At 34.8% G+C, this 18,290-nt stretch overlaps 1 protein-coding gene across 2 annotated transcripts; it reads left to right on the top strand.

Annotated features, from left to right (window-relative positions):
• The first annotated feature begins 8,691 nt into the window (after positions 1-8,691).
• LOC132634396 (1-acyl-sn-glycerol-3-phosphate acyltransferase 2) lies at positions 8,692-16,052 on the top strand. Of its 2 annotated transcripts, XM_060350656.1 has the most exons (11): positions 8,695-9,091; positions 9,607-9,729; positions 10,940-10,979; positions 11,082-11,155; positions 11,677-11,736; positions 12,473-12,550; positions 12,782-12,940; positions 14,034-14,159; positions 15,207-15,299; positions 15,426-15,512; positions 15,596-16,052. In XM_060350656.1, exons 1-11 carry the CDS (start codon positions 9,011-9,013, stop codon positions 15,836-15,838), a joined length of 1,164 nt encoding a protein of 387 aa, XP_060206639.1. In that variant the 5' UTR covers positions 8,695-9,010; the 3' UTR covers positions 15,839-16,052. The 2 variants fall into 2 exon arrangements, with proteins under 2 accessions (XP_060206645.1, XP_060206639.1); XM_060350662.1 differs by lacking the exon at positions 14,034-14,159 and having other exon boundaries at positions 8,692-9,091.
• The last annotated feature ends 2,238 nt before the right edge of the window (positions 16,053-18,290 follow it).

Below are 18,290 nucleotides of genomic sequence, written 5' to 3'. Positions count from 1 at the left end.
TTATCTCATAAAATCACTCAATTATATATATCATAAAAAAAAAATTAACATAATAATATTAATTAATTATTTTATGCCACATAAACGTGGGCCTCACAATAAAATAAAATAAATTCATATTTTTATACCTACATCATTTGGAACAAGTCCAACTAAAGAAGCTGCAAATGACTGGGGTTTTACAAATATATATTACCCAGATATGTGGAATAATAATCACCAAGGATTCAACATAGCATATCAGTCAACCATAACTCAGGTAATGGTTTTACTTTAAAATTTACTATAATTTGAATGTTTTCTCTATCAAGATCTTTATTTCTTTATTTTTTATTCACAAGGAACCAAATGAAGTGTCACGACCCGGTTAGGGGCCGCGACGGATACCCGGGGCTAACCACCGAGCACCGCTCGTGCGATCATTTACCTAACTCATTTAACAATCATTCATCTATTTCCGGTTAACTTTAAAAAGAGGATTTGCTTTTCATTACAAAAATATAACGCGTTGATACAAAAACATATTTCAATATACTTATACACATGCGTACTACCTACGTTGTGGAACCACACAACCCACATCGAGCATCTATGAGCCTCTATTGAGTGGCATACAAATATATACACAAAAGGAACAACCAATTAGCACCTCCGGAAGATGGAGTGCTCTTCAGCTCGGCTAGTGACTCCTATCAGTCGGGACCGCTTTCCCGTCTACCTGTGGGCATGAACACAGCATCCAAAGAAAAGGATGTCAGTACGAGCATTGTACTGAGTATGTAAGGCATACATCAAGAAATAAAGTAAGAATAAGAAAATAAAGTAAGTACAAGGAGATAATCGATAACTGCTTGCCTCTTAAGGCGGATCCATGCATACATACTCATAAAGCATCATATAGTAAATTGCTGCGGAACGCGCAGCCCGATCCATATGTCATCATATGTTAGTGCCGAGGAACGTACGGCCCGATCCATAAATATAATAAGTTAGTGCCGAGGAACGTACGGCCCGATCCATAACCCATATATCCCGCGTCCGGGCATCCCGCGTCCGGGATGAAATCATGATATGCCAGCTGACCAGGTGGCTATGCGTCTATAGCGCCTCACCTTCCCCATATCCCCTGAATACATATACATATCATATACTTATACCATATACTTAGCATGCTTGAGAGCCCAAGAAAAAGCTGTAAGTACGTCGGAGTGACGTAAGGCCGAAAGCCTCCGATTATGTTATGGAGTAATCATTGTCGCTTTGTCTCACCTTGAAGGAACAATTATTATAAGATGAGACTATCAATGAGGAATAACATTAAAAGAAAACATAGGATAAAATCATGAACGTCATAAGGCATCCATTCATATACTTTGGAAAATTTAGAAATAAAGTCACCATCCATGAATAAATTGAGAAATCAGTAAATAGCTCGACGTTCTCATATAGTCCTTGAAATCGTAAACTTGAAACTTTTAATCATAAAATTTGGTCTCATCATGGTCAGCGTAATAATATTCTCATTTTTGGCATCATCATTGTTATTGAAAACAATATCCCCGGTCGTTATCATAAACGCTCACATAATCACAACCTTTGATTTTGGAAAATAGGAGTACTTTGGAAAACATTTATGGAATATCAAGAAGGAAATCATGCTTTGGCATCTAGGACATTTAACTTTTGATGACGAGGAAAATACGGAAACATTTATGAAACCATAACCTGAAGATCATGCCTTTGAAAGAAGGGGCGAGCCTTAACATACCTTGGTCGTTTAGCTAAGATATTGCTCACTTGTTCTCCGTCGATATCACGTCGTTACCTTCATAAAAGAATTCGTATCAACATTAGTAAACTAACTACAAGAACGCATCGCTAATTCTAGGAACAGTCGGACAACGCTTCCTTCGCTCATACCATTTTTCTCAAGTTTTATATCAACTCCCAACATTCATAATATTACTCGCAATATCACTTTCAACAATCATCACTTATACACTTTGAGAAAAATCTACCATTTTCCTCCAATTTCTCCACATCCATGGTTATAGCTCGTTATCACGTTTTCTCGTATATAATACTTATTTCATGGTCTAGATGTTATTTATAACATATTCACAACCGTAGCTTATCAACATTCATGACTCCATTCAACTACTATTCAATCGTGCCACTATTCACCCATGCAAGGCCCATTTTCTATGTTCTTATACATTTCAAGTATCTAAGCCTTTCAATACCTTGAACCATATGGTATAGTCATGAAACATACCTTGGATGATGGTGGAACAAGCCTTGAGCAACAATACTCTTTTTATACCAAAACCCTATTTCAACCCTTTTGAGATTTCTTGAAGAAGATGACTTCCAATAGAGTCTCATGCACTTGCTTTCATGAATTAGATGTTGATGATCTTGATATTCCCTTTGATTCTCTTGAATTCTTGTGGAGGAAATATTTGGAGAGTTCTAGAATGTCCTTGAGTTGTATGGATGAATAATGAAATGAATTGAAGTCCAGGTCCTTTTTAATAATCACAAAAACTTATCTTTAATGAATTCTTGTCGGGATGAACAGTGGTCGTAAACCACCATATACAGACCGTATTTTGATTTACGGTCCGTCCTCCATGACCGTATTTAACCATTTCAAAGACAGAAAGTTTTGGCTGAGGAACATGGCAGTTTACGACTGAGGTTTACGGTCCGTAAACCAGTTTACGGGCCGTCCTCCAAGTCGTTTTTAACCATTTTCACAATTTACAGAAAGTTGAGATTTTGGACAAGCTGGAGGACGATTGCACTATACGGTCCGTAAATCACTTTACGGGCCGTATAGTGCCATATACGATCACTGGACAGAAAATTTTCCGCGACTTTCTTATTTTCCAAAACTTCTTAATTAGCCATTCCCGCCTTAACAAAACACCATACACTCAAACTTTTCATCATTCCACTCATCATACAAGTACGGAGAAATTTCCGAGGTGTAACATGAAGAACCAATAATAGCTATTCAAACTGATGTATTGGCTGCTCAAGGTATTGATGAGGTTGCAATTGAAGGTGTTGAAACTGCTGGACCATCTGATACTTCTAAGAGGCTGGCTATTTAAGAGAAAAGTTATGGAGGAGTATATTGTTGAAGTTCAGAAGAAGATGACTAGAACTCGTAGCAAAGTATAGGAACTACCTTTATAATTTTTTGTGGTTATGTCAAACACCTATTATGACACAGTATGTTGTGTCTTCTCTTTTTGTTGTTGGCAAACACGGTGCTCATAACAGCCAAAGTTATATGTAATGAGGATTAGGGCTCTGACTCTATAATTTTGCGTTTAGGGCATATCGTGGTAATATTTATGATTGCTGGGGGACCAGTAGTACTATGTGTATCTCCGTGTGGCTTTTTTGCATGTTTTGTGATAGTTTTATATAAAAAATTAAGGAGTGCTTACATGTTTTTCTGGGCTTGTCTTAGTCTTGAGAGGTGATGGATCTGGTACGTTGGAGTGGAACTTGTTCATTTTTGAGGTAATAAGATATGTGTAAATTACCATAATTATTTTGATTTACTCTCTAAGTTATATTAGCTAAGTAATTATTTTGATCCAACCTAATTTTAAGGAAACAGTGAGAAAAAGGTATAGATAAGGGAAAAATGAGTTTTAGATTAAGGGTTGGTGAGTGAGTGTGGGTATAAAGATATGGATTTATTTTATTTGTGGGGGGGGGGGGGGGGGGGGCATGTCTATATGACATAAAATAATTAATTAATATTGCCATATCAGATTTTTTTATAACATATGTAGTTGAGTGATTTTATGAGATAATAGGCCAAAGTTGAGTGATTTTATTGATATGTAGCAAAGTTCAATGACTTTACTACATAATTTCTCGAAGTTCAATGACCTTTTGAGATATTTACCCGTGATGACACTCGGCATGATAAGTGACGACGAGTGAGGGTCGGGTTCAGAAATAGGTTTTTTCTTTTATTTATTTGCATAAGTAGTCTTTTAATTAATAAAATTATTTTTAAAAATAGATTTTTTTAACTCTATAATTCATTTATTATTAATTTTAGGTACAAAAAAAATTTGATTGTGACACGTATTCCCTCCGTTAGTTAGAGGGGTATTTTTAACAAGTTTGCTAACGGTAAGGGTAAATATGAACCAAAACTTTAACGGAGGGTAAATCCAAACTATAAACGATACTATAAGGGTAAATTTGACCCTTTACCTATTTATATATCTATAAAATAAGGAAAAGTAATACATCCCTCAACTTTGTGATTTAGAGTAGATATATCTCTCGTTAAAAAAAAGGTGCATATATATCTCTGTTGTTATACAAATGATGCAAATATATCCTTTTTGCTGACAAATTTTTTTAAAAGAATCATTTAGCTTGTAATTTTGTTAAAAAAAATACCGTGTGGCTTTAAAAAAATAAGTCTACCTATTTTTTTTAGTAGACATACTTTTTTAATGCCATGTCGTAATTTTTTTTCCTGGTGAGTCAGGTCTGATTCGTTTACAAAAATGGGCAGACTTATTTTTTAAAGCCAAGCAGATATTTTTTTAAAACGAACAACAACCCACTAGAAAAAAAAATTCGTCGTGACTCTAAAAAACTGGATAGACTTATTTTTTTTAAAAGTCACGTAACATTTTCTTAATTAAAAGATAGGCTAAATGATTTTAACAAAAAAAATCTAACAGCGAAAGGGGCATATTTGAACCATTTTTGTAACTATAGGGATATTTTTGCACTATTTGTGTAACGGCAGGGGTATATATGCACTATTTTTTAATGAGGAGTATATTTGCTCTAAATCTCAAAGTTGAGGTATATATTTATACCTTTGCCCATAAAATAATAACAATGTTAAAAGGATGAAAATATTGTTAAAATATTGATCAATTTATATACCCTTTAAATTTAGGCTTAATGCATATGCAGGCCCTTAAATTTGTCTGTTTTTTCTATTTGGCACCTCAACAAAGTCTTATTCCCATTAAACACCTAATGTTACTTAAAAGTGTGTCTATTAGACATATACTGATGACATGGCATATACCCTGATGACGAGGCATACTCTGTGTATCGCACTGCCTTTTTAAGAGAGTGAAACAATCCCAAAAAAAAAAAAAAAACTTTCATCTTCCTTTCTTTGTTGCCACCATCTCCATTCACCAACTCTTAGGGGTGGACATAATACGGTATTTGAAATTTCGATACGATAATTTCACTTTTCGATTTCCAAAAATACTATCTCATTACCGTACCAATTTAATTCGATATGGTTTGGTATTTTAAAGTTCAATTTCGATATTTTATGATACGGTAAATCGATATCATAATTTATCCGACTTTGACTTACATATATTCATATCGTGGAGAATTATGACTTCCGCTACATATACACAAAAAAAATATTTAAATCAAGATAGAGTAGTCAAAATTCTAATATTTAAATAATTAGTTTTCTAATAATACTAGTTTACATATTTGTTAGTATTATAATACTAAGATATATAAATTATATATGTAATATACTTAGGTATGGTATTCGATATTTTCTTTATGGATACCGAATACCAAACTTTTTAAAAATGCATACCAAATACCATAATACCGAAATCGCACTATAAAAAAGTTTGATTTCGGTACAATAATCGTATCTACGCTACCGTGCCCACCCCTACCGGCTCTAGCCCTACGATGCCTCCTCCACCACGAACAGACAACGTACCTAAATAAACATCCCTTAATTACACCCAATTCTACCATAACCTCCGGTCCTCCACTACCACCGTACCTCCCAATTACTCCATGTTTATTAGGCTATCGACTTATTACATAACCTGATGAGGAAGTCTCCCAAGTCATTTATAAGGAAAAAATGTGATGTCACGCAGCATACTAAGAAAGGTAGTTGTTCCACACACTGCCTATCTCACGGCTTTCAGTCGGATCCATTAATTCAGATCTACTCTTTTTCTTCACATTCATCGCATAAAAAAATTCAATTTAATAAATAACATGGAAAATAGAAGGTACCTAATTATTAGGTTGATTTATGAAAACAAAAGGCAAGTTTTGTCACTGTCAAATACAGGACAGCGGTGAAAAAAATACAGCAGCGGTGGAGGAAATACGCTGGTAGAGAAAAAGGGTCATCGGGGAAAAATCCCGCAGTGAAGAAAAAGATTGGAAAAAATACATACTCAGTTATCTCATTCAGACCTTCGATGCCATTGCTTGGTGAATAAGCTCTTTTTGACTTTGCTTTGTTGGTTTGTGACTGTACAACTTATGTGTCATTGTTTTATTGCCACATCACTCGCGTTTGGAGCTCGCGTATTTGATTTTTGGGCCTGATTGTTAATTGAGGATTTAATAGACACACTTTTAAGTAGCATAAGGTGTTCAATAGAAATAAAGCTTTGTTGAGGTATCAAAATTAAAAAAAAAAAAAAAAGAATAAGTTTAAGGGGCCACATAGACATTAAGCCTTAAATTTATATTTTTTTTAAAAAGTAATGTCCGAAAACATAAAATATATTTCAATTATTATAGAGTCCAAAACTCTAATAAATTAACTTATTTTGAATTATGACTTCTACCCGTGGGTATTGGTTATTCAAACAAGGAGACTAAAATAGGTTTCTTTCGAATTGGAAGTGTACTGTATTTTTGCATCAATTCACCCATTTTAATGTAGAGATTTTTGAGGGTGTAGAGGATAATTTGAGTCACACCTTTCAGTTTGTTCCTAGAGTAAGTGTGAATTTCATCACTAACCTCTGAAAAATTTTCCTTCCTTAGTCTTCTTCAATTCTAAATCAGATTTAACACTCTCGGCTATGATGTTCCCTGAATCAGGTTCTTTCTTGATCAGTAAGGATTTGCCTTCTTCATCTTCAGAGTATGAGTTAGCCATTAATGCAAAAACGTCCTTGTTATCTCTCATGGACCAATCATCCTCTTTTTTATCAGTTCTTGATGCTTCTTCATAGTTTGCTTGAAAAGTATTCCATATTTACTTTGCAGTGTTGCAAGAGAGGATTTGATCATGTAACGCAGGTCCAATACCCTTAAGAAGAAATTTCTTGGCTTTGTCATTTAGCTGAGATCTTCTATATCCTCCTTCGTGTATTGCTCCCTGGTTTTGGGACCAGTTCCTTTGCCTTCTTTGCCCTGCGCTACGGGAATCCTTGGACCATCTTGAATTATATCACAAACCTCTATATCTTTTGCAATAACAAAGTTCTGCATTTTTTACTACCACCATTGATAGTGTTCTCTCTTGGAATATGGTGGTCTTGTGATTGATAGACCTTCTTGAACTCCTAGAGGTGCTTGTTGAAAGATCTAGCTCTGCTACTTATCGATAATTTGCTATGACCTATGAATTGAAAGAACTAGGTTCTTTTGGCAACTATGTAAGAAGGTAAAGTGCGGAATACTAAATCAACACAAGTATTTTCACGTGGAAAACTCCTTGTTCAAGGGAGGCAAAAACCATGACCTATCACTTATCAATCCCAACACAAGGACCTGGTTCTCTCATCAATCCCGCATCTGTGTTGCCTGCTTCACCAGTTCTTTTTGGAGATCTGTTAAAAACCCGATTCTTGTACTTCTTTTTTATTCTTTCTTGTACATGAATTGTCATTTGTACAATATTTTTTCAATTATCCAAATTCCATAACATCATCAAATGATATTGAGATAAAAGCAGCTCAACATAGGAGATTACACGTGATAATCAAAGTCTAGTTACATCCAGATCAGCAGAGATGACTCCAGTCAGGATATAAGGTCACCTCGAGTGAAGATTCTAGTTCACCCTAGACCCGGTGCAACGATGACAACTTGCTTCACCTCAGAGTAATATGGTTGGTAGGTCATCTGTGACCCGATGAGATAAGCATCACCAAAAAATCGACTCCGAAAAATCCAAGATTCATCTCAGCAATTACACACCCACATACGTAATAGGCTCAACGTGCAGATAAACGATCATTATGAGGGCTTAATACGTGCAAGACGTTACTTAGGGTTTAGACTACAAATATATCTCTTCCTCTCACTTGTAACATATATGATTTTCATAACTGCTACCGTTAAGCTCATAGAGTATTATGTAACAAGCAAGCTAGCAATTACTTTTTTGGTCGGACTGCTTGACAATACGTATTACGTTGGGCTCCACTGAATAATCTCTTGACTTTCTTGTTTTATTGCTTTACAATTTGTTTTACTTATTATTTCAATGAATCATTAAAAGCAAGTCCTTAATTAGTATTTGATCATTATAATTTGCGTGTTCTTGATCTTTAAATATAAATTTAATTATTATTCTAAATAACATATTTAGGGGTAATTTTGCATAGACTATTTTACCTCTTGTCAATTTGAACATTAAACCAAGTGTGAATTACAACCCAATATATGAATTTTTGTCAATTTGAACATTAAACCCAGTGTGAATTACAACCCAATATATGAATTTTTGTGAATGGTAGATTTTATTTGGCCTAGATCAAAATTCCCATTTTCGAAAAAGGAAAAGTGAAAAACTAAGAAAAAAGAAAACAGTGAAAAGGAAAGAATAGAATAGAAAAAGAAAAGAAAAAAAGATGTGCATAATAATTATCGTCTTTGTATATGTCGTACACGAAAAGACATTGAAATTGGAAACGGCTTCTAAAGCGGGGCGGGGGGCGCAGATAGGTAGAAGTTGTTGAAGCAAATAGCAGATGCAGCGCCACTTGACACTCTTCCATTAACCTACACAAATAAATACACCAATCTTCGATTTCATTTTCTGGGTATGTGTGACAAATGACAAAATTGTGATACGTCCTTTTTAGCAGCAACTATATATTGAACCCCATTTCACTCTTCACTCTCTCTCTCTCTCTTTTTTTCTTCGATTAATTAATAATTCTCGATCTTTCTACATATAACTTTTATTGGGAGTGTTAAGTCTATGGCGATTGCAGCTGCAGCTGTTATCGTTCCTTTGGGTGTTCTTTTCTTCATTTCTGGTCTTGTCATTAATCTTATTCAGGTAAGATTTGGCTTTATTTTCTTTATCTCTTTTTCGATTTGATTTGTCTGGATTTGAGTGTACAATAACTACCCTAGTTAACGTTACCTTTATAAATCGGATTTTTAGTTTTGAGTATGCTGGAAACTAATTAGGCAATTAATTTTACTATTTTGAATAGCCATCTAGGGTATTACGTTTTCTCTCTTTCAATGTGATCTTTTTGGGAAAATTACGCTCTATGTCTATTTTTCAAATTACTTACGTCACCTAGCCCATACTTTTGAGTTTGTTACCCGATTTAGCTCATATTTGTGTATAAACACCTTGTATACACTATTATACACTTTATATTATTTTTAATGCTTTCCCCAGATATAATGTTGTATGATTTTGTATATTGGGCTACATGGCGTAATAATTTTTGAAAATTTCCCGAGTTGTTTTCTGGGGTTTGATATTACTGCCTTTTATGATGTATACTAATGTGAAATTGACGAATCTAATGGATATTGTGGTTAATGGTTGAATGACAGGCTACTTGCTTTGTCCTTGTACGGCCAATTTCGAAGAGCAAATACAGGAGGATTAATAGAATCCTTGCAGAGCTCTTATGGCTGGAACTCGTGTGGATAGTTGATTGGTGGGCAGGTGTAAAGGTAATGCACTTATGATAGGTTAATATGCATTTTTGTTTTGTTTTTGAGATAACGGTCAAAAACACACCTGGACTTTCACTTTTTATTTATTTTCACACTCAAACTATCAGTTGTTCTCTTTTGTATCTGAACTATCACTATCTATGTATTAAAACACGCCTCGAAGCTGATTAGGCCAATTCTTTTCGTACCTGAACTATCACTATTGATGTATTAAAACACACTTTGTAGCTGGTTAGGCCAACTATTAGTTGTTCCCTTTTCCTACCTGAACTCCTAACTAGGTGCGGAACTCGTGAAAAAGTGATAGTTTAGATGTGTTTTTGACCATTTACTCTTGTTGTTTTGATATATCATAGCTCTTCAATCATTTGGAAGCAAGCTGACTTCCGTCGCACTGGTGTTTGTCCTCAGCCTAAGCTTGTGATGCCTATTGTCACATACCCAAAAAATAAAAATGGAAAAAAAAAGTAATAAGAGAATACAAAGCGGAATAATTGAAGAGGAACAGGACATATTCTCTTGTTGATATGATTCCACTACTACCTGTATTTGATGTCTCAAGGAATAAGAAATTGCATTTTGCAAACTGAGACTACTGTAAAGAAATGAATAATCAGAATTCTCATTATCCTAAAATTCAGTAATGAGAGGGTTATGCTTGCAGTTTTATCTGTTGCACTGTCTTTTTTCAGTTTACTAACAAAGTACTGTATGGGTTGGTTTGTCCTTTGTATTTTTATCTACACGACATATAGTGATTTCAGTTTAGTTTTGTGATCCAAATGAAAGTGTAGAGAGATCAATAGGCATTTTGGAGTTTTTGGAATTGGAAGCTAAGTTGGTGTCGTAATGTTTCGGAAAGCTTCCACTATAGGATTTGCTCTTGAATCGTTTTTCTATGTGATCGGATCATCTTTTTGCTTAAAAAAATCGCACTTCATTGAAATATTCGTGTCATACTTTTGAAATTGCAACGAGGTTTCCTTTCTTCTTGCCATTCTATTGAGCCGTATGCTCATTGTGTTTTTATCCTTTTATTTCTTTAACAATGTTGAGTTGGTGTCTTGGGAAAACAGAATACTTCAACTTCATTTGGGCTAAGAGAGCCATGATTGAGATATTATTTTAACATGCTTTTGCATTGGTTTTTCTTTTATGCATGTCATATGAGACTTCTTTTTTCATTGATGAGGTTTTGTGGTTGCAGATTAAAGTGTACGCGGACCCAGAAACATTTAATCTAATGGGTAAGTTAATTATGTTTACATTTTTATGCTGCGGATCTTATGGTAATATTGTCAGCTCAGTTTGCCGCGACTGTTATGATTGGTAAACATTGATCTTTCCAGGTAAAGAACATGCTCTTGTCATCGCTAATCACAGAAGCGACATAGATTGGCTTGTTGGTTGGATCTTAGCTCAGGTTGGTGTTGAAAGTTGATACTGTTATTTAGGATATGTTAGAATGTTCTAGATTCATTGATGTGTTCAGGCTAATAGCATAAAATATTGTTCCTAATTTTGTATAATTAGGAGTCTTTGGATACTGTTTAATTACTTTTCTTATTTCATATGTATAAACTCTCCTCCTTAAGTACTCTTGTATAAAACTATCTTGTACATCTTCTGCAACCAATCCAAGTTCCTTTCTATTTTTGTCCTCTATTTTCACAGTCTGCACCAGCCATCATGTTCCTTACAGATTGGGGATGTATGAGCTCAGATACACTCTTAAGCTAAGCGATGTGATATAACCTATTTGCATTTATGCATGTAATTTTGAACCATCGGTAAACTAGCAATTTTACTCGAAGTTCTACAGAATTAAATCCATTTTTAGAAGATACAATGATACTTGACGAAGATTTGGTCTTTTCACATCATAGCTCATAGCGGTTTTCCAATTGATCTCTGCTTATTGATTCTTGTATATTTAAATCGCAGCGATCTGGTTGCCTTGGTAGCTCATTAGCTGTAATGAAGAAATCATCAAAACTCCTTCCAGTAAGTATTTGAAGTAAATGTTTGAAGATATTACATCTTTTCCAGGCTGCAGCTTATTTTTGTCCTTGGTAGCTCATTGCTTTTAGCATGTGTGAAGCTCTCAATTTCAAGATGATGTTCTAGTTACTTGTGAATCTGAATGTTAAAGATGGACAAAGGAATTGATGATAAATTAGATGTTTATTCTCCACAGTGGTATTAGTTTAACCTTGAGAAAAAGAGGCTGTTATCTTCATTTGTTTGAAAACAGTGGTAGATCCTTGACAGGAAGAAAATCATGATCATGCCTGGAATTTGGCTCAGTTTTTGTTGGTGAAGGCTAATAAACCTGTTGCCTTTTTTTACTTGGGAATTGCTTCTTCCATCCCACTTTATATGACACTCTATCCGGTTTGAAATCAGAAAATCTTAGCATTATTTTACGAATAACATTGTGTTAAGTAACTTTTACAAAGTTGTAAGAGTTTCCTTATTAAAAAAAAAAAGGTTACAAGAGTTCAAATTCAAACTTTGTACAATGATTCTTTATTAAAATATTACACTTTAGAATTTTGTGCCAGTACCATTAATAAATTACGTTAGTCAACTTAACATTTTAAATACTGTATCTAGTCAAGCACTACCATAAAATGGGACAAGGGGGAGTATATGCTTACTGTATATGCCCCACTGCTCTTGGTTTATGTCCTTGTAGTTGATTTCTAGAGTATGGTCAGTAATATTTTGTATTCTGCAGGTAATTGGTTGGTCCATGTGGTTCTCTGAGTATCTTTTCCTTGAAAGAAGCTGGGCCAAGGATGAAAGAACATTGAAGGTATAGTTTAGCCAAATCATCCCAAAGCTTGTTTATTGTGCATTAAAATAATTTTTGAAAGAAGACGTGGCTATAATGAAGCAAATAGAAGATTCATAAATGCTTTTATTTGTCATATTTGGATATACTTTCTGTTTCTCCGGCTCATTGATGTGTGTTTTTGTAGCTGCTTTTATTATTCAAATTACCCCAACTAATAGTGTTTTTATATATGGGGGACCCAATCTGCAGTCAGGTCTTCAACGGCTAAGTGATTACCCTTTGCCGTTCTGGCTGGCACTTTTTGTTGAAGGCACCCGCTTTACGCAAGCCAAGCTTTTGGCTGCTCAAGAATATGCTGCTTCAGCAGGGTTACCTGTTCCAAGGAATGTTTTGATTCCTCGTACTAAGGTGGGCAAATTATTTCCTTCTTTCTCCTCATAGGTCGTATTTCTAGAGGTAGACTTTGCAGATTGTTTCTCTTGAATCGTCAATATGATGATAGATCTGTCTTTCTGAGTGCCTGAACCAAAGCACCTTGCGAAACATTTATTTTGTTGCGACACTCAAATTTGATCCTATCCTCCATTTTTTCCCCAATAAGTTCTTTTGCTCTTTTTTTTCTTTTTTCTTTTTTTCTTCTTCAGTTGAATTGGCTATTTTGATTTTTCAGCAGATGTCCTACTTCTTCACATCTATTTGAAAGATAGATTGTAGCTGAGGTTGGAATACAATGACAGTGTTATTACTGTACGAACAATCAAGTCGCTGTTTTGCGGGGTAGTTAAATTGGGTGATCAGTATCTTATTTTTGTTTAGTCTTTTATTAAGATGGAATTTGAGCCAACTTGCCCGCACCTCGACCAATCCTCAGAGTACCCGCTACCTCCCACTATCTCAGGTAGCGGTGTAACTCTATCCACCAAGGCTTAGACAGAAGGGGAGAAATCTCCTTTTTTTTTTTTCCTTCTGCTAGGAAGGGTAATCATTGTTTGTTGAAGTTCTTTACTCAAGAAGAATACTGTCAACAACCCACTCCCCCATGGGAAGAAGCTAAGTATGCCATGAGGAACTTCGCCTTAGAATTAGCTGGTGGCTTTAGTTTCTTCTGCAGTGTTAAAATGTATGGAAACCTTCTACATATCAAAGACACAGCTTGAAATTCGATTGTTTAACCGTCTTGAAAAAGGTAAAAACAAAATAAAAGAGATTAAGAGGTACCACACTTGCTTAGGAAATCAGATAATCCTGCCAATCGCCTGGATCTCAAAATTAGCAGACAACTACAGGAAAATCATAGAAATCTAAATAGGTAGACTGATTCTTTCGAATTCACACTATTGTATATGTCATGGTTGCCTCTGATGCAATACACTGATTAAGGCTTGCCAAACAGACTTTTCCTTAAACTTAAAATGGATTCTGTTTCACTTTAACTCGATTCTTTCGTTGCGTTACTATCTCTTTAGTGTTTATCCTGAAGTAGTGTCTTTGTTAATTTCAGGGTTTTGTTACTGCAGTAAGTCATATGCGCTCATTTGTTCCAGCTATTTATGATGCAACAATATGCATCCCCAAAAGTTCACCTGCACCTACAATGCTGAGACTCTTCAAGGGGCAGCCTTCTGTGGTAAATAAATCCATTAAGTTGGAACTCTAGTATTATGTTTAAGTATTTGCGTTTTTGGCTTCAGACCACTGAAAAAAAATTCTAGGCGACTTCCATTTGTGGATGGAGCTCCTATTCGAATTTGCTTGGTATAATTTGACTCGGCACAAAGTCTAAGAAAGAAATGAAGACTTAAAATTTCTGGTCCTAAACATGCCACAACAGTTATGTGGCTATAAGACTTTTGAAACTTGTAGTTTTAAAGATGCCATACATTTATGTGGTGGTAAAAGCTTCTCGTTGAGGGTACAATGAGAGTTTAAAATTAATTGTTTCCCGACATAGAAATTTGCTTTTCTTTTTGGATTGGGGCTAAAAGGAAACAGTGCCAAACAAGTTGGAAAAGTGAGTGTAGATTTGATTATTATTTTTATTGATAACTCTAATTTGATCATTAATGACATAATGCATCCTGTCAATGTGGCTCAACAGCTGTTCTTATAAAAGTCACAATATCCAAGTTCAGAGCCGAACCTAATAGGGTTTCTTAAGCATGTTTGGGAATTGAGAGAGGCACCACAAATTTTGATAATTGGAAATACCTTGAGTCATCAGGCTTAAGAGGGGCTTCGTTAGATGTTCTTGAAGCAGAGGTCCTAGAGGAAGCTTAATAGGGGCAGTGAAGTGGATCTCTTGTGGATAAGAGTGTAAGTTCAGGTTAAAGACCAGTGCATTTTGATAGAACGTCTTGCTTATGATTGCCACAACTGTAATGGGATGTGGGAGTTCCGATGGATGCCAATGGAGATATTGTAAAGATAATATTACACGTATTTGGTCAATCATCACTCCGTTGGTCTGGTAAAATGTCCCAGTAAAGGAACAATACATAATGCGAGTATGAGAAATGTGGAGTTCGGCATATCCTGTTCATAGATGTTAATGGAACCTGCAACATTAAGCCTGATATCTTTGTGGTGCCTCATAGTACTTAAATGTGCTGGGATCAAAATATCAAGAGTAGTTCTTTTATTCCTGGTGTTTAGTTGTTTATTTGCTTTTGTGCAGGTGCACGTGCACCTCCAGCGGCATGAGATGAAAGATCTGCCTGAAAATGATGATGCCATTGCGCAATGGTGTAGAGATATCTTTGTGGCCAAGGTTTGTCCTGGTTAAGTTAAAAAATATTTATTGTTGAATGACACTTTCTTGTGCTTGTCTGAATAACATACGATCTCCTTGGAATGAGTCTCATATTTTTGGTGTTGTGAACCTGCTCTCCACCAGGACAAGTTATTGGACAAACATATTGCTGAAGACACTTTTGGAGAAGAAAAGCTTCAAGACATTGGCCGCCCAGTGAAATCCCTCATGGTAAGATACTTGATGATTATGCTGGGGACTTCGGTGTACTACTTTTGTATATAAAACTAACACTTGTCTCTCCTAAATAACAGGTAGTCGCATCTTGGTCATGCATTCTTATCTTAGGAACCATAAAATTTTTACAAGCAACTGCCTTATTGTCGTCGTGGAAGGGTATTGCAATTTCAGCTGCTCTCATGGCCGTTATTACAGTTCTTATGCAAATTTTGATTAATTTCTCCAAGTCAGAACGCTCTACAGCTGCCAAGGTTGCACCAGCAAAGGAAAAGAACGTGAATCAGCCTACAGGGAATGGGCAGGACAAAACGAACTAATTATCTTTTTCATCTGAGATAGCAAATGCTCCCTAAGTTTGTAGCCTTATCACAGGAATTACAAGATGCTGTTTGTATTATATAGTAACTTGCTTGTCTATTTTAGACCTGTAATTTTGGCCAAAGTGAACGTAATTTGTGTTCATTTTTTGTTTCTAAAGATGCAGGTTCCATGTTTGGTCAATTCATTAATGGTTACAGTTATGTTGGTAAATTGCATGGCTTTATGCTGCCATTCTTTGGTATGCCTATTGTGAAACTGAAGTGATTTATAAGAGAGCCAAAGGGAAAGCAGTATAAGGAAACAACTAGATGTTGAAAGGAGATGACTATCATCTATTAGGAGAATGATAACATTACAGTTTGATGAAGATTCTCATGTCCTTGCAGCCAACATCTAAGGATTGGACTTGAAAGGATCTAAAGTCTATTCCTCAACCTCCTTGAGATGCGAATGGAGTTAAGAAAGAGAGCCTTGGAAATAAAGGAGTCTCATTTATGTGTACCGGATGAATTTGAATACACATTTGACTATATTAAACTAGTGATCCTGCCCGCGTTAAGTTACTATTATTTTCTTATTCTTGAACGTTGAAGTAATAAGAAAAACTGCAACAAATAAAAATATCTTCAATTTACTTAAATAGATAATTTAAAATACAAGTTCATAATTTCAACTCAGAGGTATTTCATAAACCTAATATTTCAAAAACCAAGCCAAAAATGTAATCTTATGAAAATATGAATAGCATAATAGCATCACACCAATTTTTCTTTTATGTTTGAATATTTTTCACAAAAAAGTTCAAATATATTTTCTATAATATTCATCATTAGAAATATTATACTTCACTAAATATTTGATTTTAGGTGAAATTACTTTATTATTATATCTTTTTTTTAAAATGTGTATTTCGATATATTTTTATACATGATTTTATTGTTTAGTTTATATTTTATATATATCTTCAGTTAATATAATCTTCTTCAAAGATTTTCTTGGTTAACGATAAAAGAAAGGGGGAGGGGGAAGCAAAATGAAGAGAAACAAAATAAGGGAAGTAATTTCTATTACTCCTACTTGTAAATTGCCCAAATTGAGGAGATGCACAAGCACAAATCTTGGCCATAGAAGGACGTAAATGAAGGAATCAAGCTGGAGAGATTCTGGAAATCTTTTCTCTCTCCTTTCTTATTTTTCCTCTCTTTCCTTATAACTTTTTCTTTTTCCATTTTCAATCCCACTCATCACCTTCCTTATAACTTTTGTAAATTCCCACTTACAGTTAATTTTGCTTCTTTTCTTAATTCTTAATTTCATTATTTTTGGTTTTCGCATACATCGATCAAATTCTCATTTCACTCCAAATAAAATCCCCACAATTCTTCCTCTTCCTTTTATATTCAATTTACCATCTCAATATTTTCATAATCTACCTATAAATTCATCATATATACTATAGCGTATAAGAGTAAAAAAAAAAAAAAAAAAAAAAAAGAAGAAGAAGAGGAGGAGAATAGAAATCCCATTAACTCCCTTGTTAACCTCTCTACTACCCTATCAAACTCGTCTCCAATTGTCTAGTCAGGCCTCATCCTCATATTCATCAAATAATGTTGACACCAGGGGCGGATCTACATGTTGTCGAGGGTGTTCACTCGAACACCCTCGGCAAGAAATTACTGTGTATATATAGGATAAAGTTTTTATGTTTATGTGCATATATTAACTTTTGAATACAGTGGATTGCGAAGGCGGGCTTCCTGGAAACAAAGCCGAATTCTCTGCATAGAGTTCTTGTCGTATCTTCTTGCTACTCCTTCAAAGGACATACCCTTAAGAAAAATAGGTGAGACAGAAATCTAAAGTCATAACGATATTGATTTTAAAGTGGAGGATGCGTGCATGAATAAAATGTTACTGAATACTATAATATTTATAGGTTTGACACAAGCTATTTATACACTTATATTACGATATCAATGATCGAAGTAATGAGATTTAAGGCAAGGAACGTGGGTATAATAAAAATGAAAAATAAGTGCGTGATTACTCATCAAGAGTGGAGAAAAGCTGTTACAAAGGAACATGCATATGTTAGTAACTACCCGAAATAAATTAATATGGCTGTTACGGTAGGAACGTGCATATATTACTAACTTATACAAAATAAATTAATATGGCTTACAGATCTTAATGAAACTCAGTAATTAGGTGAATATTGTTAATTTTTTAATTAGAAAATAAGGGGAAATTAGGGGAAAAAGTCAAAAAAAGGAGATAAAAGATAAATATGATTGCTGGCCATAGAGAGGTGCCACATCACCTTGTTTATGCCTAACTTTATATTATATATAGATTGTTGTATATGATCTGAATACGACTCCTTCCTGTTTAAAATGAGTGTCCACTTAGTTTATAGCGCACCCTTAAGAAAATACTAACTCTTAG

Source organism: Lycium barbarum, chromosome 1, assembly GCF_019175385.1.
Source record: "Lycium barbarum isolate Lr01 chromosome 1, ASM1917538v2, whole genome shotgun sequence".
Taxonomy (NCBI): Eukaryota; Viridiplantae; Streptophyta; class Magnoliopsida; order Solanales; family Solanaceae; genus Lycium; species Lycium barbarum.
Note: the sequence above shows the minus strand (reverse complement) of the source record. Positions and strands in the feature narration are given on the sequence as shown.

Excerpts from the sequence above, each read along its gene's own strand:
- LOC132634396 (XM_060350656.1), top strand. The coding sequence starts at position 9,011 with ATGGCGATTGCAGCTGCAGCTGTTATCGTTCCTTTGGGTGTTCTTTTC. Across the intron at positions 12,941-14,033 it reads TTTTGATTCCTCGTACTAAG|GGTTTTGTTACTGCAGTAAG; the intron begins GTGGGCAAATTA and ends TGTTAATTTCAG. Across the intron at positions 15,300-15,425 it reads GAGATATCTTTGTGGCCAAG|GACAAGTTATTGGACAAACA; the intron begins GTTTGTCCTGGT and ends GCTCTCCACCAG.